Raw genomic sequence first — 24,602 nt, forward strand, 5'->3', positions numbered from 1 at the left:
CCCGTTTTTAGTGTATCTCTATGGCAGAATTACAGCGCCACATACTGGTCTGGCATTATATACTACATCGTTTTGTGTCGGTTTCGTGTGGATGCAGATATTTCTTGAGACGAGGGGAAAAAAAGGATCGGATAGAGAAAACTCTGGCTTCGTGTGGCGGTATAGGCCTATATATTTTTCACTAGGGTTTACAGGCAGCATTTGAATACAAAGGTTTAAAAAAAAAACCTCTGAGGCAGCATCTAGCAATAAAACAAAACAAATCAGAGAGCTTTGACAACTGGGCAAAAAAAATAAAAAATGACTACAATTGCATGCTGTGAACTCTTTAGTTACCATTAAACCTAATTTGTTCCACCTGTGTTTTGCCCTTGCTGGTTTCAGTAAACTGTGTTCTGATTGAGCCTACCCCAATTCTAGAAAGGTTTAGTGTTAATTCTCTGTTGCCATTTGCCCTTCTTTATGTTTATTTGTGGAAGCTTGGCTTCCTCTCTTGTTTCTATTTGAAGACTAAGATCAAGTAAAGACTGCAAGCTTTGAGTCATCTGAGACTCCTTGTTTGTCCTTCCTTCTGGTTTTGCAGACTGTCATCTAGAGCCCGACCGATATATATCGTTTTGCTGATTTTATCTTCCGATATGAGCCTGTCGCAGATATATCGATATCGGCAAATATGCCGCTGATATGAACATTTTTCAAAGCTGTGCTTCCTGCATAAACCTGCCCCTGTTGGATTGGCAGTAGCTTGTTGCCCTACACAGTTACCTTGTTTATTTTCTTAATTCAAGTTATATACAGTAGCCTATTGCTCTATTTGAGTTTTAAAGTTATTTATAATAAGTGAAGTGAAGTTTACTGTTAAGTGCACTGATGTCTGACTCATTTTGGATAATAAAGTTTATTGTTAAATTGCTAAATACCCTGCCTCCATTACATATTTTTGTCACATCATTATAAGTGTTTGATCACCACATTTGAGTTATCATTGCTAAAAATGTGTTTAAGTATATATATTCTGTTTATGTATATACTGTATTCTAGCCTATATACAGTACCAGCCATGGGACGAATGGGAAGTGTGTCCAAACTTTTGACTGGTGATGTACTATAATATACACATAAAGAATATCGGCCGATATATCGATATCAGACTTTTTTTACTCCCTAATATCGGTATCGGTATCGGCCCCCAAAAACCCATATCGGCCGGGCTCTACTGTCATCCACAGTAGACCAGAGGGAGAGAAGTAGTTTCCCTGACTGGGAGACCTCAGGCTCTCATCACTACACCTCACACCAGAGACCAGCGTTTATAGCGTATTATACCAGTCAACATTTACAGCAAGACTGAACCATGGAAGTGGAAGAATCGACTCCTCCCTCCGATGTGAAACGCATCCTAGCTATGCTTTCTGGTCAAGCCACTGCCGTTCTCCACTGTATAAGTGACCAGTCGATATCTCAAGCCTCTCCTGTCGTTCAAACCCAGTTTCAAGGTACCCCTAAGCTGAGTCCACCAGCATAGTAACCTCATAGGAAAAGATGTAAGTAACCACATCAGAGATGGTCAAAGTGAATGTCGTTGTAAGACTCGACTGCCTGATGTTCACACCTCCACTGGTTCTGCTGAATCTCCACCGCTGACCAGTGTTCTGAGCAGCCTATGAAGGACATTATCACAGGCCAAAACAGAAAGAGATCGCACATGAAAAAATACTATAGTCATTTATAGTAATTCTATAGTGTTTTTGAACCATACTATAGTAAAGTACTTGAATTAATTTGTTGTGGTAATTCTACACTGTAAAAAAAAATCTGTGACATTTACGGTAAGAAAAAAAACTAAGAAGAAACATGTTATTTCAACAAAAAAAGCATCAAATATGAAGTGTCATGCAGGGAATTCTGGGAGTGTCAATTTACAGTTTATCACTGTAAATTATACAATGACTTTTTCTTTTTCACTTCTAAAAAACGTATTTTTAAGAGTATTTTACTGTAAAATTACATTAAATGTAATTACATTTATTCACCGAATATAGTATGGAAACTTACTGTTAACAGGTTAACAGGTTTTTACTGTAGCATTTTTACAATATTTTACTGTTAAAATCACAATCATTTTTTACAGTTTATAGTTGCTGTGGTAATATAACAACTATAGTATTATAAACAAATTACTTTACCCAACACTGTACTCAGTTTTCTACAGCTATAGGGTATATTATACTACAATACACTACAGTTTACTGTAGTAAACACTAAAGTATACTACAGTATTTATTTATTAAAGTTTATCATATATGAGTGATTCTATCATTGCAGGTACATTTGGTGTCCAAAGTCATTGCTTTTTTCTGCTTTTTTCAAATGTTATATTTTTTGATTATTTTAATACAGTGTTACTCGTTGTTATGAATTACAAGATGTTTCAGTCCATAACAATATAATAATTTTAGCAAAAAGTGTCTGAAATAGCTGAAAATCATGATTTCTTGTTGTCCAAATTAGTCAGTGCATTTTTCCCATCATGTATCATTGTGTAATCAAAATATTTTATTGTACTTTTCTTTTGGTAATATTTCATTCATTGCATCTATAAAAGCCATAAAGAGTAATTTACCTAATTCTACAACATTATTATTATTATTTTTTTTTTAAACTTTTTTCTTATAAAAATGTGTGTCAATTAAATCTTGCGTCAACTCTGTTACCGTTTCATACTTTGCCTTTAAATTAGTGGAATTATCTCCCAAGATACAGGAAATGATGTCACTTTCCCTCACTGATAAGATCTAAAGCACTGAAAAGCCTATATGCTCTCTCTAAGAAAATATTTTAATCTAAAAAGTTCTTACGCCAAGAGTTATTTTATAAAGTTTCAGAACTGTTACCACAATATCAAAAGGAAAACTGAATTTTTCATTGATCACACTTTGTGTCATTTATAGCATTTATGCTAGCTAGTGGAGTTTTTGGCAAAAAAAAAATAATAATAAAATTGTCAATTCTGTTACCGTCAAGCTCTGTTACCAAGGTAGAGTAACAGTGCTGACAGTGCGGTAACAGAATTGACAGTCCACTGGATAATTCTGTTACTTTACAGTTCTGTTACTTAAAGGTTCAACTCTGTTTATGAACTATTTTCACAAAAAAAACAATAAAATTGTTGTTTAAAATCTCATAAACATTATTGATTTTGGTAATGCAGTCTTTGATGTCTACATGCATGCCTTATTTAATTTTGACATTCAAATATTATTTAATCCTATGTTTGTGTCAGATTAATATCACTTTAGACAACAATAGCACATAATACACTGTGAATAATTGCATTAAACAACACTGATTTTTAAAATGAAAGCGGAATGTCGTATTCTGTTCAGGCGCTGTGTGAGCTGCTATGAGGTCCTTCGGGACGCGCATGTGTTGTTGTTGGATAATTCTAGAAGAGCGTGAGTGAGAGTTCAGTTCTAGCGCTACTGACAGCACAGGGCCTGAGTTTGACCACCAGAGCTCATCTAATTAACTTTCAGCGGCTTTACAAAGACCTCTCACTCAGTGTCATCTGCATTTAGCGATACATAAGTCAGAGATGTTGTCCGCGGCGAGGAGTGTGTCTCAGAAGTCCTGCAGCAGTGCTCTCATCAAGAAGGTGCGCGACTAATACACTACTACTGAGTGCCCTTAAAGAGTGCTCTGTTTAGTAAAGGTGTCGCTCAGTCAGCTTGTGTGTTCATGACATTTAGCTGAAGTGATGTGTAGTGAGTTGAGTGCAGCACGATCTCGACAGTGTTATTAATGTGTAAACAGCAGTGTGTAGTGACCTTCATCAAGCGTCCTGAGAGGAGCTTCCCTGCATCTCTGCAATAACAAGTTGTTCATGAGTGTAATATACAGTATATTACAATATACTGCATATTTGAAGCGATGTTGCCATGATAGACAATTATTGTAACCCACGTGGTTCTGTTTGCGTCAACACGGCTTTGGTTAAACCACATGTTCAGAATTAACTGTGTCCCTGCAGCACAAAAGCAGTGTTAAGTCGCTGGGGTATATTTGTAGCAATAGCCAACAATACATTGTATGGGTCAATATTATACATTTTTCTTTTATGCCAAAAATCATTAGGATATTAAGTAAAGATCATGTTCCATGAAGATATTTTGTACATTTCCTACCGTAAATATATCAAAACTTAATTTTTGATTAGTAATATGCATTGCTAAGAACTTCATTTGGACAACTTTAAAGATGATTTTCTCAATATTTAGATTTTTTTGCACCCTCAGATTCCAGATTTTCAAATAGTTGTATCTCAACCAAATATTGTCCTATCCTAACAAACCATACATCAATGGAAAGATTAGCTTTTTAAAAACAATGAACCCTTATGATTGGTTTTGTGCTCCAGGGTCTCCGTTCTGTCTAGCTTTTGCACAATGTGTTGTGATTCATTGCCCAGTACAACAGTTCATATTGCCTTTTTTCCCTCTTATTATTATATTGCACACTACAACTGTTTTTTTATTTATTGTGAAATAATGACACGTTCCTAAATGTCTGTTTTTAGGCTTGTTGGAGTGGACTGACTCTCCAGACGGCGTGCAGACGGCGTTATGCGTGAGTACGAGTGGTTTGGTTCAGAACGTCTCCTGATGATCGAAGGCCGTGTTTCTGAGCTGCTGATGGTGTTTCAGGTCGGAGGCGGTCCGAGGCGCCGTCATCGGCATTGACCTGGGAACCACCAACTCCTGCGTGGCTGTGATGGAGGGGAAACAAGCAAAGGTGAGCTCGAACTCCTCTTGCTCACATTTAGAGGCTAAGACTTAGACCTGGCAACAAGAACGCTTGTAGACTGAGCTGTCAGCGTTGTGTTCCTGATCAGGTGCTAAACACAAAATACAGTAGTCAACATTTGAAGTATTCGCTCACTGGTTATTTATACTGAAAACTTGAGAGGATTTAGCATTTGCTTTATGGCTGCGGTTGCCAGATTTCATTAGTTTAAAATCTCCCGATCAGAGCTTTTTGCTTAAATGGATTTTTCCCCCAGTGATTTACTTATTCTTCCCAATCTGGCAACCACTATACATTAAGGACAACACGCTGATATTCTGAAAACACAGGCAAGCTTTTCGCGATCTCTTGAGATATTCTGCTCAAATAAATGTCGCACAATTAAAATTTGCATGGTTTGCACGCAGATTTAGTCACAGCAAACAGCGCAGAACGGCGAAAGACAATACTGCTGCGACTAAATCTGCCAGCGAACCATGCAGCGCTCTGTTGATTTGTGAAAACGCTTTAACTCTGAGGAAATGTAAAAACAATCACGCAGCCCTAGAAGCTCAATTATGGCAGGTGTTCAGATTCTGAAGTCATTATTCGGCTGAAGTCTGATGGGTTTGGATGAGTCCAGCTCAGACTGATGTTCAGTGAAGGGTGTGATGGTCACAGGTGCTGGAGAACGCCGAGGGAGCGAGGACCACGCCGTCAGTGGTGGCCTTCACAGCTGATGCAGAGAGACTCGTGGGAATGCCAGCCAAACGCCAGGCCGTCACCAACCCCAACAACACGCTCTACGCTACTAAACGCCTGATCGGACGCCGCTACGACGACCCTGAAGTTCAGAAAGACCTGTGAGACGTCTGTTTTTAAACAGATGTACACCACTGTACATGTGTATATATATGTATGTGTATGAATTGTGTGCAGATAAGTGCTGAGCTTTGCTGTGATTGACAGGAAGAACGTGCCCTATAAGATCGTGCGTGCGTCTAACGGAGACGCCTGGCTGGAGGCCCACGGTAAACTGTACTCTCCCAGTCAGGCCGGAGCCTTTATCCTCATGAAGATGAAGGAGACCGCAGGTCAGTCCTCCTCCTGAGGAAGAGACGCATGCAACAGATAATCAGCCGCTCCATCAAACCACTGCTTGTCTGTTTCAGAGAGCTACCTGGGTCACGCGGTGAAGAACGCTGTTATTACTGTACCTGCTTACTTCAACGACTCTCAGAGACAGGTGTGGCGCACAATCAGTGATCAACTAACCTGTTATATGTGCATATCAGTGAACCAGCTTTGATTCATGCAATGGTTGTGTTTATAGGCGACTAAGGACGCCGGGCAGATTGCAGGTTTGAATGTGCTGCGTGTCATTAATGAGCCGACGGCTGCTGCTTTAGCCTACGGACTGGACAAGACTCAGGACAAAATGTAAGCTTTAGATACTCGTCTTCATTGTTTGATCATATTTGTATACCAACGTAGTTAGGGATGCTCTATATCACTTTGTCATGATCGATACTGACACTGCAGCCTGAAGTATTAAATTGGTTCACTCAGAAATGCATGCATGTATTCGTTAGAACATATTAATTAGCAATGCTGAACTTATATTTAGCATGTTTTGACAGTAGCTTGAGTTGGGATGCTGATGTGAGCTTGTTTACATTGAGAAAAGTGTACACTGCCGTTCAAAAGTTTGGGGTCAGTAAGACTTGTAATGTTTTTTAAAGAAGTCTCTTCTGCTCATCAAGGCTGCATTTATTTGATCAAAAATACAGAAAAAAACTGTAATCTTGCAAAATGTTGTTACAATATAAAATAATGGCTTCTATTTTAATATCCTTTAAAATATATTTTATTTCTGTGATGCAGCGCTGAATTTCCATCATCATTACTCCAGTATAAAGTGTCACATGATCTTCAGAAATCATTCTAATATGCTGATTTATTATTAGAATTATCAACAGTTGTGCTGCCAAATATTTGTTTGGAAACTGTGATACTTTTTTCAGGATTCTTTGATGAATAAAAAGTTAAAAAGAACAGCATTTATTCAAAATATAAATCTTTGCTATCACTTCTTAACAATTTAACACATCCTTGCTGAATAAAAGTTTTAATTTCTTTCAAAAATTAAAAAATTTACCGACCCCAAACTTTTGAACTGTAGTGTATATTGTTAGAAAAGATTTATATTTTAAATAAATGCTCTTCTTTTTAACGTTTTATTCATCAAAGAATCCTGAAAAAGTATCACAGTTTCAAAAAAAATGTTAGGCAGCACAACTGTTGATAATTCTAACTAGAGGTCGGCCGATGTATCGGTTTTGCCGATTAATCGGCACCGATAGTTGATTGCTGGAACTATCGGTTATCTGCAAAAATCCATGCCGATAGTTTTCCGGGTTGCATCCATTGCTGGAGCGGCTGAGAGGGTCTGCTGGTGATTAAATAAACTGTTTTAGACCGCTGCTCGAGTTGAACGCGACGTGTCCGAAAGGTGTGTGTGATACCGGTGAGTTCTCCTAGACTCAGCGCTGCACTTTTATTTTGATTAAATAATCAAGTGTTCAAGAATAGAAGCAGTTCAAGTGTGAGAGTATACATACAATATCCATATGTATATAATTTTACTTCTATAGCCTTTGTGTCTAATAATAAATCAGCATATTAGAGTGATTTCTGAAGATCATGAGACTCTGAAGACTGGAGTAATGATGCTGAAAGTACAGCTGCACATCACAGGAATAAATTAGATTTTAATGTATATTAAAATAGAAAAATGTTATTTTACATCATAATAATATTTCACAATATTACATTTTTTCCTGTATTTTTGATCAAATAAATGCAGCCTTGATGAGCTCCTGTAAAAAACATTAAAAATCGCAAACTTTTGACCGGTAGTGTAGGTAAAAATGGTAACAACTGAAGTTTTAGGGTTAGGAACGAGTTAGAACTCTAGTCTTACTAAAATTACCCATTGGCTTCCCATAGTGTCTCATATTTGTATGATATCCCCCGAGCAACATCATACCTGGCACCTCTCTAACATAGTAAAAGATGGTGGTGGTATTTTTGAACGAGTAGCCTAAGTGCATTTACTTTAAATACAAATGCACAGAAAATGTGCAATTATATTCCATTATCCCTTTAAAACATTTGAATATGTGTGTACATTAATAATATATTAAAATAAAAAAATTCCAGACAACACCTTAGCTGCAGTTAGTTACTACAGTAAATCCATACGTTGAAATCAGTTGGACAAATTTGTAGTGGAAGCACTACAAAACTAAATTTAATCAGTTTTGCTGTCATTCAGTCTCCATCTGGAGCCCTGTGTCTTTAAATCGTTCTAGTTGGTCGTGATTAATCTGTCAGATGACATCAACATCGACTGAAAAGTCTTTATACTGAAGTCTCTTTGAATGTTGTTATCTGACGTGGATCTGCTTACTGCTATCGTGCTCTGGCTTCATTCTAAAGGTTATTACTCTTCCCAGGATCGCAGTGTATGATCTCGGCGGTGGGACGTTCGATATCTCTGTCCTGGAGATCCAGAAGGGAGTTTTCGAGGTGAAGTCCACCAATGGAGACACGTTCTTGGGCGGAGAAGATTTCGACCAGCATCTCCTCAGACATATAGTGAAGGAGTTCAAGAGAGAGGTTTGTGTCCGTCCTCCCAAAAAACAAATGTGTGTGTGTGTTTAGTAGTAGTGCTCTGATCGGCAAAATCGAAGCCAATAACGATCGCTGATATTTTAACACTAAGATCAGCCGATGCCGATTGTTGATGTTTAATTGTAAAGACCCCATCTTTTAGCTTGAGTCGTTTGTTTTTATTTATTTTTTTGCAAGTTAATATGCTTCACCAAAATGTATCGCACTGTAACATTTAGACGGTTTACATTTTGTAAACATTACTAAAGTTACATTTCACAGTTGTGTCGTTACTATCAAAGATCTCTGTGACGTGCTGGCAGCCAGTGAACCACATGAGCTCAAATGCAGCGGTGAAGAGAGAAATATCAGTTACATATCAGTTGAATAGATCAATAATAAAAAAAGGCTGAATTTGCACAGAATTGGCCAAATAGATCATTGATACTTTAATGATTTTAACTCTTATTATAGAATGTAGAAAAACTGAGCTTTTGTCATCTTTATGTAAGACTGTTAATAAATGGACTGCAGTGGGTTGTTGGTAATAAGTGCACTTTTACAAGTGTATGCATTTACCTTTTTTAAATTTGTTTTCAGCTGGCAAGCACAACTTGCTCGGATATCTGGTTCATTTAGGCAACTGATTTGAATTCCGCTTAACTCTACCTAATTATTGCAATCGGGTTCAATGGAAGGCTGCTGTTCATTTCATTAGTTGTTCTTAAATCGCGGTAGTAGAGGGCCATATGGATGCTCTGCAGGGTTTTCAGCAGTGCTGATGGTCTGAAGCCGTGTGTGGTGTCGTTGCAGTCTGGAGTGGATCTGACCAAAGACAGCATGGCTCTGCAGCGGGTGAGAGAGGCTGCTGAGAAGGCCAAGTGTGAGCTGTCCTCCTCTCTGCAGGTGAGAGACCGACCGGCAGCCCAGAAACACAACAATCACACTGACATTTAGAGTTGTTGTTAATCTGATTTTCTTTTTGTATTGTAACAAATTGGTGAAAAATATATTACTTTTGCATAGGGTTGTAACAATATCAAAATTGTACGATATGATAATATCACGATATGAAGTCCCAAGATACGGTATTTATTGTGATAGAACATTTTGTACATTTTAAAGTTAAATTATTCTATCTAATGCACTTTGAGAGTTCAAAATTAAGAGCTCCAACACAAGTTCTTAACTAAGAAAACTTAAGTCAGAAGACAGTCAGTGAATTGACTTGTAGCTGAACTTTAAAGAGGACTCAACCCTCTTTTTATTTGTGATCTTACTGTCTGAGTCTAAATTACATTCACACCGGTGTTTGAGAAGCCAAACACCTATATAATTAGAATATAATATTAATAACAACAACAATGACAGTAATAGCCACATTGTAAAACATGAATATTTCATAGGTATATTATTTTTGCTTTACACTACAGTAGGGAAATTACAATACTTCTTTCTTAATTTCTACACTTGAAAGAGATATTGTGAATCTGGACTGCATTTAAACCGCTAGCTGTCAGCGAGTCATATTCTGCACTTTAAGCTTTTATTTTGAAGGAAACTCCAGCTTCAGTGAAAACATGTTTACAAAAACACGTCTCACTACAAATCTAGTGAAACGCTGTAATCATCTGCCGTGAAAATAAAGCTGTGTTCCCAAACGTGCGCTAAACTCACAGAACGTGTGATAAACGAGTTGTCTGCATTCATTCAGTGTGAACGAGTCGTTCTGAGATGCAGAAAACACCGGATCACGAGCTGATCGTCTGAACCAAGTGTGTGCTTCGCTTTGAAACACGCAGCGCAAACTTGATGAAGGGATTAAGCCGTATTAAACAGTGTGTTTGAGTTCGTTTGACAGATACTGTACCAAAGCATAATGCCCCAAAACACAACTTTAAAGACATTTTATGTTAGAATAAGAAGTTTAAATATATTTTTAAAACTACACCTTTTTGCCCGAGAAGATCTATCGTTTCATATCATCATGTGACCGCGATAATACCGAGACTATCACGATACCACGATGTTGACAATATCGTTACATCCCTACTTTTGCAGTGTAAAATAAAACAATTGGAGAGAGATCCAGCTCTGAGATACTGAAAGCATCAGATCATGGGCTGCTTTAACAAAATCACAGTGTCTCTGAAACGCAGCACGTCGTCAGACTAAAGCTTTATACGATTACATCACAGCATTTGCATTTTCTTTTAAAACAAAATAGCTTTTATGAGATTAAAAAAAAAATCACAGGAGCATCCTGGCTAGGAAAGGCAGGCCAGTATAAGTTGTACACACATACACAAAACCTATACAAATTTAAAACAAGCAACATTTAAAACAAACAAATTAAAAACCAATCTGATAACGTGTCCCCACACAGCCACTAGATGGCGCTGCTTGCTCATTCAGTGCTGTTTAAAGCAATCCATGCATGAAATAAATGTGAAGATGCAGTATTTTGTAGTTTTAGTAATTGTTTAAAGCCATTTTGTGAGTCATACATCTCAGGTTGGAAAACACAGAAAATCATGTTTTTTTTTTATTAGGAGCGTTTAGAGCCCTGTCCATTATGGCGTTATGTTCCAAGTCTTGTGAAGCCATATAATAAAGTTAGAGGAACAGGATTTAAGGAGATAGTCCACCCAAAAAATGAGAATTGTCACCAAAAAAAAGAGACCTTTAAAAAAAATTTATACAAAATATCATCCTTTATCTTAAAAGAAAAAGTCCAACGTGTTTGAAACGTAAAGATTTTGACATTTACCATTTCATTTTTAGGCAAATTCTCTCTTAAGACTGTAATTGGCAATAATCCTGTCTGTCACTGAAGCTCTCAATTCCAAGAGTGATATTTCTGAATCAAAATAATGCACAACAGCAGGTTTAACAAGTCAAATTGGTTATTGATAGACAAGTATATTGGCCATGCTGATTAATCTGTGTATTTTGTCATTTTGAAACCGTTTTATATAGAGAGTAGTTTCAAAAAGTCAGTGTGTGAGCCGTGCTGGCAAAATGAGCCCCGATGAGCAAATTTTCAAAAATGTTCTTTTTTCACATTCTCCATTAAAATAACTCCCAATTTGTATATGACATGTTGGAATCGGACAAGAAGTGACTGAGCTACAGCGGTTTGAAGGCGAAAGAGTCCGCAGAGTTCATTTTGAGAGAAACGTTGCATGTTTTCCTCCAATTCTCTTCTTAATAATAACCATTATATTATTAATCACAATATAGCTATTTTTTATCTTTGTTATTAAAAGATAAGAACATGGATGCAAATAAACAGTAGTTTAATCAAGAGCAGCGAGTGATTCCGTCTTTTCTTTAAATGCTTGATTATCATTGAGACAGATCTATATTAAGACCTACTGTAATGCATGCGTCTAATATAATGTTGCACATCAGATTTTTCCCCAAACATTAACTAAACGCTCATGTGAGACATAACAGATTATGTTTGTGAGGTTAATAATGTAGCAATAATGTAGGCTACTTTATAGAGAGAGGCGTGTCTTATGCACGCTCTTTGCAAATGTCAGTGAGCTCGTGTGTTTTGTGTTCATCAGCGTGGGTTTGAAAATCATTTTTCGCTGGTTTGGACACGTGTCATCGAGAATTCGATATGAATATTCACAAAGCTGGAATGCTGCAACCATACAGCTTGAGAAGCAGCAGCAGTCGTCAGAAGTGAGCAGAGAAAAAGCTACTCCTCTCAGAAGGCGTACCAATAAAGATCATTTTAGATGTTTAATTGCTATTTGGAGCATTGTGATTGCTAGAAGAGGGCTTAATGAACTCATTTTTGTTCAAAACTGACATTCTTCCTGTAGCTCAAAATTAGACCGTGCGCATTCACACTCATTCTGCCAGAACGGCTCACATATGTGTCCCTGCAGCACAAAAGCAGTCTTAAGTCGCTGGGGTATATTTGTAGCAACAGCCAACAATACATTGTATGGGTCAAAATGATAGATTTTTCTTTTATGCCAAAAATCATTAGGATATTAAGTAAAGATTATGTTCCATGAAGATATTTTGTACATTTCCTACCGTAAATATATCAAAACTTAATTTTTGATTAGCAAAATGCATTGCTAAGAACTTCATTTGGACAACTTTAAAGATGATTTTCTCAATATTTAGATTTTTTTGCACCCTCAGATTCCAGATTTTCAAATAGTTGTATCTCAGCCAAATATTGTGCTATCCTAACAAACCATACATCAATGGAATGCTATTTATTCAGCTTTTAGATGATGCATAAATCTCAATTTAGAAAAATTGACCCTTATGACGCGATATGTGACCCTGGAGCACAAAACCAATGTAATACCAGCTTGTGATGATGAATCAGTTAGTTGGGATGAGTTTTCAGCATGCAGTGGTTATTGCAGGTTTAGAGTGAGTTTCAGTAACAGTGTTGTAATATCTCTGCACACAGACGGACATCAACCTGCCGTACCTGACGATGGATGCCTCTGGCCCCAAACACCTGAACATGAAGCTGACCCGCGCTCAGTTCGAGGGCATCGTGGGGGATCTGATCCGCAGGACCGTGGCGCCCTGTCAGAAGGCCATGCAGGACGCAGAGGTCTCCAAGAGTGAGATTGGAGAAGTGCTGCTGGTGGGAGGAATGAGCCGCATGCCGAAGGTGAGAGTCTGAGAGGAAAGCTTCATTCTAGCGTTTGAGCGGCGCGGAGCTGATCCTGATGCAGGCCCCATGGCAGCGTGATCATCCCGTACTCTCGATTACTAGATTTAACACACAGCAAACTTGAACAAACATCTCACCGCTCACGTAATCACTCAGTGTTTCAACCGTTTAAAGACGTCATTAAAACAGCTTGTAAACTAAATGTCACGCAGCATTTCATCAGTGTCTACAACTCGTTATTTGCTAGAGAAATGAAGTCTAGAGAAGAGCATTCTGAGAAATACTCGACTATTTTTCACTTTACCTGTTCATTATTTAATGTATGTTTAAATAAAGCTTTTAGGAAACAAGTTATGACAGCCACTCTGTAAATTATTATATTTCACCAACATTGAAATTGTATAATTTAGAAGTTAGTTTAAAAACTGCATTATGTGCAATTTACATGTTTGCATACATTTTTTTTTTTTTTGAGTGTTGATTATTATAGTTAAAAATGTATAGTAACTGAATTTCAGTTTGGCCTGTTTATTGTAACTTTGAAGTAAAAGGGCTCACTATACTTTAGAGACCAGAAGCTGAGGTAGATTTTTATCCCTAAGAAAATTATGATTGAATTTATTTAAAGAGCGCAATTTGTTCAGTAAACCATTGTTTAATTAAAAAACAACTAAAAACAAAAACAATTTGTTTAGTATTTTTTTCCCCTGCTGTACCGAAACCATACTGAACCGTCATGTTTGTGTACCGTTACACCTCTAGTGTTCACACACGCAAGGGATTTTAAACCTTTCCAGCGAAAGAAAAGGCGTAATAAAGCAATAAGCCCCGTGAAGCCGTAGTTTACAGTGAATTTATAACAGCTGAGGGCCATTGTTAGGCACGACGTAAAGCGGAGTCTAAAACCTCTCTTAGCTGTTATAAATTCACTGTAAACCACGGCTTCACGGGGTTTATTGCTTTTATAAAACGGTTATTCCATATACGTAGTAAGGTTTCACAAAATAAAACAGAGCAAATAAAGTGTAATGATATTAATAAAAACAGTATTCTTCCACCAAACAATGTAGCTCCTCAGAAACAGTTGTGGTTGCTACAAAGTGGTTGCTGAGCAACAGACAAACGTAAACAAAGGTGTATGTTACTTTGTAGAGTCATTTACAACAGCTTTGAACTTGGCTCAGCCAATCAGAATCAAGCACCGGAACTATCCGTTTTATAAGGGAGCTCGATTCGTTACTTGCGCAATGTTCACAGCCGCGCACCGAACTGAACCCTCTTGCTTTAAACAGATGCATATACACATAAAATTGACAAAATGCAGATCTCGTCCATCATTCTTGTAAATGCAGTCGGTTGTGTCTTGAGTGAATGAGAACAGCTGGGAAAGGAATCGCATGTGCATCATTATATCGGATCCATGCATCAGCTCTTAAAGGGGCGGCAGCCTAATAATACCTGCTGCTGTCATTATGCTCATCAAACAACAAAGCACTTAGTCTTTTTGACTAAGATGAATCTGCAGTGTTAGTTTACACTAAATGATTACATTTCTGTACCTGCATACTACAGAACATCGTTATCTGTGCTTGTAATTTGTGTACTTGTTCTTATTTTCACTGGCTGTCCTCAGGTCCAGCAGACGGTCCAGGATCTGTTCGGTCGGGCTCCCAGTAAGTCTGTGAACCCCGATGAAGCCGTGGCCATCGGAGCGGCCATCCAGGGAGGCGTTCTGGCCGGAGACGTGACCGACGTGCTGCTGCTGGACGTCACTCCTCTGTCTCTCGGCATCGAGACTCTGGGGGGAGTCTTCACCAAACTCATCAACAGAAACACAACCATCCCCACCAAGAAGAGCCAGGTCGCCCGATGCCTTCTCAAGCTTGTGTATAAATCAAATCTTCTGAAGAGACATGATCATTTTATATGATGGGCAGATTTAATATATGCTTTTATTCACAGAACACGCATAAATAGAACTCGTCACACATCGTAAACAGTCTCATGTACCAAGCAAGTGACCGAACTTGCTTGGTACATGAGAACAAATCTTATTGGTTCTTCAGCTTCTGTCACAGCCATAATTGATGTGCATTATGTATATGCATTGATCAGTGTTTATGTCTGATATACACAGATTTTAATTAACAGAAAAAAGATTTAATTTAGACTTTTAAAGCGATCGTGCCTCTTCAGAAGACATGGATTAAACTGTAATTCATAGGAAACTTTTTGAAGCAGCCCTAATATTGGTACTTATATCAATGTAGCTATATAAGATAAGTTGGTAAAAGGCTGAACTGACGCATCTTTCCTGGCTGTGTTGCTCCGCTCTAGCGTGTCCGTATGGTGTGATATGAACTCTGCTGGATGTTGATGTGCTCCTCAGGTGTTCTCCACCGCTGCTGATGGACAGACTCAGGTGGAGATCAAGGTTTGTCAGGGAGAGCGAGAGATGGCCACAGACAACAAGCTTCTGGGACAGTTCACGCTGGTGTGTGCTCCGGGACAGAACAGATTTACACACACTGTGCAGTACTTCAGTAGACCTCTGAAGCAGCTAGAGAATAACCCTGTTTCTCACATCGACTCTGAGATTGGTGTTTGTGTGCTGAACAGGTCGGCATCCCTCCAGCGCCTCGTGGAGTCCCGCAGATTGAAGTCAGCTTTGATATCGACGCTAACGGGATCGTGCACGTCTCCGCTAAAGACAAGGGCACCGGCCGAGAACAGCAGAGTGAGTCCAGACAAACATCAATGATATATGCTATTCCCAAAGGAAATCCAGACTTTTTCTTTAATCTTTCACTAAAATATGTGACCCTGGAGTCTTAAGTGTCAATTTTTCAAAATTGAGATTTCTACATCAGCTGAAAGCTGAATAAATGCGCTTTCCATTGTTGTATGGTTTGTTAGGATAGGACAATATTTGGCTGAGATACAACTATTTGAGAATCTGGAAACTGAGGGTGCAAAAAAATCTACATATTGAGATAAAGTCACCTTTAAAGTTGTTCAAATTAAGTTCTTAGCAATGCATATTACTAGTTTTGATATATTTATGGTAAGATATTTACAAAATATCTTCATGGAACATGATCTTTACTTAATGTCCTAATGATTTTTGGCATAAAAGAAAAATTTATCATTTTGACCCATACAATGTATTTTTGACTATTGCTACAAATATACCCCAGCGACTTAACACTGCTTTTGTGCTGCAGGGACACATATAACAACTTGTGGCCAAAAGTTGCTGCAGAAATGAGCACGTGAACACATAAAGAGTTTATTTGCAAAAACAGATAACTTTTTTAAAGCCTTCAAAAATCATGTTTTTATTGTGATAGTTATCTTAGTTATTTTCAGTTTCATTGAGATTAATTGGAATGCACAGTGAAAACTTTTTTTTTTTTTTTGTTTGTTTGCTTTTTTTATTGTTAAAAAGGGAGTTATATGTTTTTTGGAACTCTTCACATGCTGTAATGCCTGCCTGTGATTATGAGGCTGTGCATTAAAAAAAATCTGTTTTAGTTGAATTTGATTCTTTTCTTGATTAAGTTTTTTAGTTTTGTGCAAGAGGAGGCGTATTATTTGCTATGTCCCATGCACTGCTCATTAAATTTGAATGAGAGTAGAAAAGTGTCAAATCATAAAATGTTAAAATGTTGTTCTCCTATTAATAGAAAGAGATGACTTATTTTGAGTGTATCGATCATTTGGTAATAAAAACAATATTTTTATTTAATAAAAAAAGAAGAGTTTGGTTGTCCACCCTGTCATCTTAATATTTTACAATAATATTTTAAATAATAATTCAATCACATCTATATAATCCAGTGTGTTCAATAGCTTGGTGTGGGGGCAATAACAAAAAACTGCATCCAAATATCACCGTTTTCTCCAGATCAGAAAAAAATACATGTGTGAATTGTATGAGTTTCTTTAAAAACACATGGTTTACATAAAATCTTTTATGTATTTATGATTTGAAAGCAAACAAATAACCCTGTTTAGGAAAGGGACATCATACCTTTCAGAAAATATAATTTGCATCTTAATATTGCATCGTATTTAACAGTAATATATATGTCCATGACAGGGTGGGCATATCTTATGGTTTATGCTTCGAATAATGGCTCATAAATATAAAAAAAAAAAAAAAAATGCATGGGAGCTCAGCTAATGTGTTTCTATAGTACTTGAGTGTCATGACATAAAGCTAAAGCGAATGGGGAACTAAGACCTAAATGTGTGAGTATTGTGAGGGTTGAAAGGCACTCTGTGGTGATATTGACCCATATGTTAATGTAGACGTTATGCATGTCGTTTATAGACGGGTGTTGTTTCATTGCATTGAATAAACGATTTAATGCGCTGCATTCTTTTGCTCATTGCGCCCTCCTGTGGCCTCGGGAGACGAGCCAAAGCTTTCTTTAAGACTTATTTAATCTGCATATAAAACAAAGGAGATATTTGTTTGCATTTCGTGTTTGACTGTTAAAGCGAAAAATGATTTGTTGTTCGTCTTAATAAAGTGGGTGAATTAAAAATACAGTGGTTACATTTAAACTTTTTTTTTATTGCTCTGTTTTATAAAAATGTCAATAATTATTGATACCGAATGATGTGAAACATTGTATCGTTGATGCATTTTTTTAGCTATACGCCCAGCTCTTCAAAAATGTTGAATTAGTCTTTATGAAAAACATTGATGTGGCGTATTATTGTTTTCTGCTCGTGCTTCCAGTTGTGATCCAGTCTTCTGGAGGCCTCAGCAAAGACGACATAGAAAACATGATCAAGAACGCTGAGACGTACGCAGAGGAGGACCGGAGACGCAAGGTAGCGTCTCTAATGTAGCCCGAGGGCTGATGTGCTGCACCTTCAAACCTGTTTGAACTAATCGAAACGCATTGGTTTTGGGTCACAGGATCGCGTGGAAGCGGTCAACATGGCCGAGGGCATCGTGCACGACAGCGAGTCAAAGATGGAGGAGTTTAAGGAGCAGCTGCCGGCGGAGGAGGTGTGACCGCTGTCTGGAGAGCTGAAGCACACTGTTCTAGAGCAGCTAACGCTTGTGATCTCTCTCTGCAGTGTGACAGACTGAAGGAGGAGGTGGCTAAAGTGCGAGAGCTGCTCTCGCGGAAGGACACGGAGACGGGAGAAAACATCAAGCAAGCGGCCACAAGCCTGCAGCAGGCCTCGCTCAAACTCTTCGAGATGGCATACAAGAAGGTCCGCTCCGGCTTTCACTCGCTCTAGCCTTTTATTGACAAACAATTGACTGTTTTGCAAGCACATTACAATTATTTATTATAAGAATAATAATTTTCAATAAATTGACTGTTTTGGAAGAGGATTTAAAAGATTAAAAGTTTCATATAAATAATCGTAGTTATTATTATTATTGTTGTTGTTGTTGTTGTTATCATCATCATTATTATTATCATCATCATCATCTTTTTCAATCGGTGGACTGTTTTGGAAGAGCATTAGTTATTTTAAATTAAAAATAATAACATTTCAATAAATTGACTTGGAAGAGCATTATTTAACATTGTATTATAATAATGATCATTATTAATTATTAAATATAATAATAATAAAAATATTATTCAATCAGTGGACTGTTTTGGTAGAGCATTAGTTATTTTAAAATAATAATAATAATATTCTTTTAATAAATTGGCTGTTTTGGATGAGGATTATTTAAAATGTAATAATAATAGTAGTTGTTTGTTAATATTATCATCATCATCATAATACATTTTTTCAATCAGTGGACTGTTTTGGAAGAGCATTAGTTATTTTAAATTATTAATAATAATAACAACAATAACATTTCAATAACTTGACTTGGAAGAGCATATTTAAAATGTAATAATAATCATTATTAATTATAAAATAATTATTAAATCTAATAATAAAAATAATATGATTCAATCAGTGGACTGTTTTGGAAGAGCATTAGTTATTTAAAATGTATTATGATTATTATTATTATTATTAATCAGTGGACTGGAAGAGCATTAGTTCTTTTAAAATTATTATTATTCATAATAATAATAATAATAATAATAAAGATGTTTAATAGTGATCAGGTTTGGTATGTAGATTGTCTGAATGTTACCTGAAATACTGTCTTTCACACTTGATCTACTTCATTATATCTGTGCAGCTCTGTAATAATAATAATAATAATAATAATAATAAGAGTGTCTGTGTCTGTCGGTCAGATGGCGTCGGAGAGGGCAGGAGGAGAGACGGGGGAGAAGAAGGAGGGCCAGCAGTGAAGCCGTCTGGACTGATCTCTCTCACACACACACACTGCTCCTCATCCCTCTCTTAATGTCACGTTCATTCACTGTCTGCCTCAGGCTTGAAGTGAAGTGTGTCGAGTTGTCATCCGGGCTTTAATGTGATCACAGACACGACTCATTCCTTTCTTAAACACGTGATTTAATGCTGCTTTGATTTGGGTTTTTGGGAACGAATGAGGCTGAACGTGTGGCTGAACAACGTCTAAGTATTTCAGTGTTTCAATGTTTTCTATTTAAATGGCACAGTCTCTGTTCTGCTTGGAAACTTTCTCAGCTTTGAGCTGAGAGCATGAAACTATGAATGATAAACTCAAGAACAGAAGAATATGTGATGTGGAATTAATAGTGCAGTCTAATTGTCATATGTTCCCGGTTATAATTTGCTGATCATACCAGCATTGTGAATCAGGAGCGCACTTCTACAACAACGTCCTTCCAGGACAGATAGGGAAAGCAAAAGGTAGTTGAGGTGAACCTTTACTAGTGACCTCTGCTTGTTTTATTTAAATCAGTGATGTTCTGTGTTTATGGACGACTGAAAGCGAATGACGTTCTGTCTATAGCAGCACAATATAACACACAGCCCATCTACTCTCGGCTTTCTGGTTCATCACAGAAGAATATCCTGGAATCACAGTAGCTCTGTACAAAGGCTGATGTCTGTTGAAATTGTTAAATGCTCATTATAGCTTTAAAGAAAGCAATATTCCAATGCAGTCTTTTATAATAAAATAGTTTGAGCTCATATTTGTGTTGTGTGTGTCTCTCGGTCAGGCTCGTGAATAAACTCCCTAAAGTTTCAAGGTAATATGTTAAAAGATTAATGTTACTTTTGTAATAATACAATTGTACTTTTAAAGTATATTTTTAACATTTGATGTTATGGTACTAGTATGCCTAAAATGCTTCACTTTAGTTGATTCTTATGGTAAAACGCACGACCACAGGACGGTTAGAAATTGTAGGAATGTGAAAACGCTGTGAACCTGGCACTCATGAACATTAAAAGCAACATGATGAACGTTTACTGTAAACTGAGACGCTGAAAACTACGGAAGCTCGTCTCCTCCAACGGATGATTAAAAATAGATAAGAGTAATTGTGACTTTTTGTCTCACAATTTGACACTTTTATTCAGTCATAATTGTAAACTCAGAATACTTTTTATCTAGTTGTTTGAGTGATTGATTTATGCATGCATCAGAATAAAAAAGGTAATTGCTTTTTATTTCACAGTTCAACATTTTTCTAAATTCTGAGAAAAAATATATATAATCTCAGAAAAAAATAGATCTCGGTTTCAGATTTCTGATGTATCCTACTTCCTTGCAATTGTGATTTTTCTTCCAATTGCGAGTTTATATCTCACAATTTGGATATTTCGCAGAGAATGCATATCTCATAATTCAGACGTTCCTTCTCAGAATAGCAAGTTTATATCTAGCAATTATTTGTATTTATTTGTTTTACGCAGAGGTACAAGAAACAAATGTCTGAATTGTAAGATAAACAGTCGCTATTACCTTTTTTTTTTTTTTTTTTTAATTTTTTTTTATTTATCCGAAGGCAGAAACGAGCTTCCATAGAAAACTGGATGGTGTGATCTGGTGTAACTAAACACAGTGCTGCGCTCCGCTCTTAAACACGTGTGTGTGGCCCGCACTGAACATTTGTTTGCACGGTTGAGATCATCGAAGGCCTGACAGACAAACACATGCAGATATGTATTAAAACTAAAGAGAAAGAACTTTATTTACATTGAAATATACATTATTACTCTGCTTTCTTGAAAACTTTATTGTAATTTATCAGTCCTATTAGATAATGTTGCTGTAAGAGGTAAACACAATCAGTCGTGTATACGAGCCTTTCATACAGAATGTCGTAAACGCAAAACTTAAATGAGGTTTCAAGAGAAAAACAAATCTATCGCCGAGTGCTGAACTTTTATTTTGAAAGCGTGTTGCTGCGTCTTCCGCCAGAGCTCGGCTTGAGGCTGGTCGGAGAGGAGCGCGAGGATCTCAGGCGGTGAGAACTGCTTCAGACTCATTTATCATCGTGTTGTAGCATACCTGAGCACTCGTGTTTGTTCTGATGTCCAGTTGCTGCGGAAAACATGTTATGGGTGTGAAAAAAGTACAGGAGATACTGTGCAGCAACTCCATATCAATCTGATAACGAGCGTCAAAACTACAGACTGTTGTTGTTATATGAAAAGTACAGTGGCGAAACTAAAAACAATATTACGCGTACTGCTGATAAGAACGGTAATGGCAGTGTACAGTGAACTATTCATTCTAGTAATATTTCTGTTGTTAATGTAAGAGTCGTGTTTGGACAGTCACTGCTAATAGCAGCTAAGCAGTGTCACAGACTCAAAAAGCTGTTAACGAAGTGTTAAATTCCCTGCCTTTAACACGCCGTTAATAACGTGTGCTGTTGTGGTCATTAAAGCACTTACATGTGAATATAAGACTTGTTAGCGAACTTCACAAGTGTTTGATCGCTAATCTAGCGGCTAGCATTAGCAGCTTCCGCAATAACAGTGTGTCAGAGACTGACACGTGACTCACCAGAGAGTCTGAGAGTCTGATCCAGTTTCTGATTCTGTCCCCCTTTGCGATAGAATCATGGGAGGAATGAAATGGGACGGGATTTCTATTGGAAACAGTCCTAAATTCTATTTTTGATTTCATCAAGATCCTCTGGGCTCAGTCACAAATGATGATAGCAGTATCAGTGGAGCTCCTGTAAACATTTAATCAGAATTAATTTTTACTGGGATTTGAAACACAAGGTCAGTTTGGTTTTAAACCATTTAATTCTATTAATTCTTCACCATAACGCACAAATGCAGTTAGAACTGACTACAGCTCTTACAGCAAGTCTCCCATACTTATTCAGTTTATTGTTCGTAAGGAATTATGTGAGATTTAAAAAGCTTTCAGAACATTTATGTTAGTTTTCTTAACCCTCGTGTTGTGTTCACGTCATTTTGACCCAGAGAGGAGTTTGTTTTTGCTGAAGTTGCTAGTTACTGTTTATCACATTAGACTAAAACACGCTGACTTTGCTCACGGAGGGTAATAACGACTTGCCAACATGTGAGTCAGGTTTGGATGTTTTCCTACCGTGTTACACTTGTGCGGTTCCCAGTCAACACTGACCAGCCTACAAACAACTGCTTATACATCTCTCACTATGCTGTATTGTCATGAAACACTGGATTCAGTCTTTTTGTCAACTCGTTTTCTTTCAATTAGCACAGGTTTTGTGTTTCTTTTTGGATCTGATTGATCGTAGGCCTCACTGATCTGATCTTGTGCTCCTCAGTGTTTGTTTTTAGGTGAATAAGCTTAAATGAACTTTTGTTAGGTGCTTAAACTCAGATAAATGAGGCCTATGATCAAACCGCTCCAGACAGAAACACAAAACCTGTGCTAATCGAAAGAAAACGAGTTGACAAAAAGATTGAATCCAGAATTTCAGAATAATATAGCATAAAGATATTTACTTCGTTTCACTGCCGGAAAGTGAACCAACTCCAGCGTAAGGCTAAACGCAGCCTAATGTTTTTAATATGACTCAGTTTGTATTTAACATGATAACAGTTTAATAGAAACATCGTAAGTTACTAATTATATTATGATCGTGTGTGATTGGTTGTAACGCACAACACTGTACAAACGCGTGAAAAAATATGTAATGGAACAAATAAGCCCTAATATTAATTAGAGAGTATTACTCGCCTAATAATATTAATAATAATCGTCTTGCTATCGTCAAAGGCATCAACCACAGGCGATATCTCTGACTATCGTCGATACGCGATACTATCGTGGATAGTAGACAACAGTTTCATCATAACAATAACTATAGTAACTCTTTTGGTAGAAACGGTGGATTTACACTTTTTTTCAGCTCAAGCACAAGATATATGTGGCCCTGCAGCACAAAAGCAGTCTTAAGTCGCTGGGGTATATTTGTAGCAATAGCCAACAATACATTGTATGGGTCAAAATTATAGATTTTTCTTTTATGCCAAAAATCATTAGGATATTAAGTAAAGATCATGTTCCATGAAGATATTTTGTAAATTTCCTACCGTAAATATATAAAAACTTAATTTTTGTTTAGTAATATGCATTAGGGATGTAACTATCAAAATCACACGATACGATAATATCGCGATATGACGTCCACGATACGATATTTATTGCGATGTGTAAAAAAACAAAAAACAAATGAAGAATTGGAAAAATATTTGAATTTTTGTACATTTTAAAGTTAATTTATTCTATCTAATGCACATCAAAATTAAGAGCTCCAACCCATTTTCTTAACTAAGAAAACTTAGATAAAAATCAGAAAAAGTAGTGCTGTCTAACGATTAATCGCATCCAAAATAAAAGTTTTTGTTTACATAATATATGTGTGTGTACTGTGTATATTTATTATTAGGGGTGTAACGGTTCACAAAATTCACGGTTCGGTTCTGGGCTAATTGGTTACGTCGCAATGTTGGAAATATTTCTGTTTTAAACCATGAAGGTGAGCCAATGGATATCACACACTAAGTTAACACGTGCTAAGTTACGCCGGTGAACGTCTTAATCTCAGTCAATTCAGTATATGCAGAAAGTGAAAGTAAAAACGTAATGACGGAGCTTTCTGCATCTGACGCGCTTATTCTCTCAGAGACGACGAGACGAATCTAGTTCAACATATGCTGATAACGGTATATAGCTAACTGTTTTCATTTATTCCCTTAATATTTCTAATAATACATAGTAAAAAAAAAGAGAAGAAACATAGGCCTATTTTGTGTTAAACAGGTTGTTTTTGAAAGTCGGTGCCTGAAATAAAAGCTTTTTATTTCATTGATTTTTATTGATGACTGTAGTGTTAATATTTTAATTTGGTAATTATTGCGGGGCAAATTAATTGTAATTTTAATTTAACAATAAAAGTAGGCTAACTTCATAATAATAATAATAATATGCCTAATAAAAATAAGAATGTAACAGGCCTACATTAATTGGAAATGCCAAATATCTTAATATTGCCAACAATTGATGTTTTTGACAATATCTCAGGCTATCGTCAACACAATACGAATACGTGTATCGTTACACCCCTATTTATTATGTATATATATA

The 24,602-nt window shown here is 36.9% G+C and overlaps 2 protein-coding genes across 5 annotated transcripts in view; both read left to right on the plus strand.

Moving 5' to 3' along the window:
• Positions 1-3,411: 3,411 nt before the first annotated feature.
• Positions 3,412-19,814, plus strand: LOC107674872 (stress-70 protein, mitochondrial). 3 transcript variants are annotated; one of them, XM_016469003.1, is made up of 18 exons: positions 3,417-3,431; positions 3,467-3,655; positions 4,577-4,626; positions 4,704-4,791; positions 5,464-5,645; positions 5,752-5,876; positions 5,955-6,028; positions 6,116-6,222; positions 8,301-8,463; positions 9,271-9,363; positions 12,908-13,117; positions 14,754-14,981; positions 15,510-15,614; positions 15,740-15,857; positions 17,871-17,965; positions 18,054-18,146; positions 18,218-18,358; positions 19,360-19,814. In XM_016469003.1, the coding sequence occupies exons 2-18, from the start codon at positions 3,596-3,598 to the stop codon at positions 19,414-19,416; spliced, it is 1,989 nt and encodes a 662-aa protein (XP_016324489.1). In that variant the 5' UTR covers positions 3,417-3,431; positions 3,467-3,595; the 3' UTR covers positions 19,417-19,814. The 3 variants fall into 3 exon arrangements, with proteins under 3 accessions (XP_016324488.1, XP_016324489.1, XP_016324490.1); XM_016469002.1 differs by having other exon boundaries at positions 3,412-3,655; XM_016469004.1 differs by lacking the exons at positions 3,417-3,431; positions 3,467-3,655; positions 4,577-4,626; positions 4,704-4,791 and having other exon boundaries at positions 5,624-5,686.
• Positions 19,815-21,415: 1,601 nt separating this feature from the next.
• LOC107674873 (rho-related GTP-binding protein RhoG-like) overlaps positions 21,416-24,602 on the plus strand; it is a 6,263-nt gene continuing 3,076 nt past the window's right edge. Inside the window, exons 1-2 of one of the 2 annotated variants that reach the window (XM_016469006.1) lie at positions 21,432-21,471; positions 22,144-22,240. The gene's annotated coding sequence lies outside the window, so the exon portion shown is untranslated. Of the gene's footprint in view, positions 21,472-22,143; positions 22,241-24,602 lie in introns of both variants that reach the window. The other variant, XM_016469005.1, reaches the window with a different exon arrangement.

The sequence above is a fragment of the Sinocyclocheilus anshuiensis genome, unplaced genomic scaffold, assembly GCF_001515605.1.
Source record: "Sinocyclocheilus anshuiensis isolate Anshui unplaced genomic scaffold, SAMN03320099.WGS_v1.1 scaffold1133, whole genome shotgun sequence".
NCBI classification, from domain to species: domain Eukaryota; kingdom Metazoa; phylum Chordata; class Actinopteri; order Cypriniformes; family Cyprinidae; genus Sinocyclocheilus; species Sinocyclocheilus anshuiensis.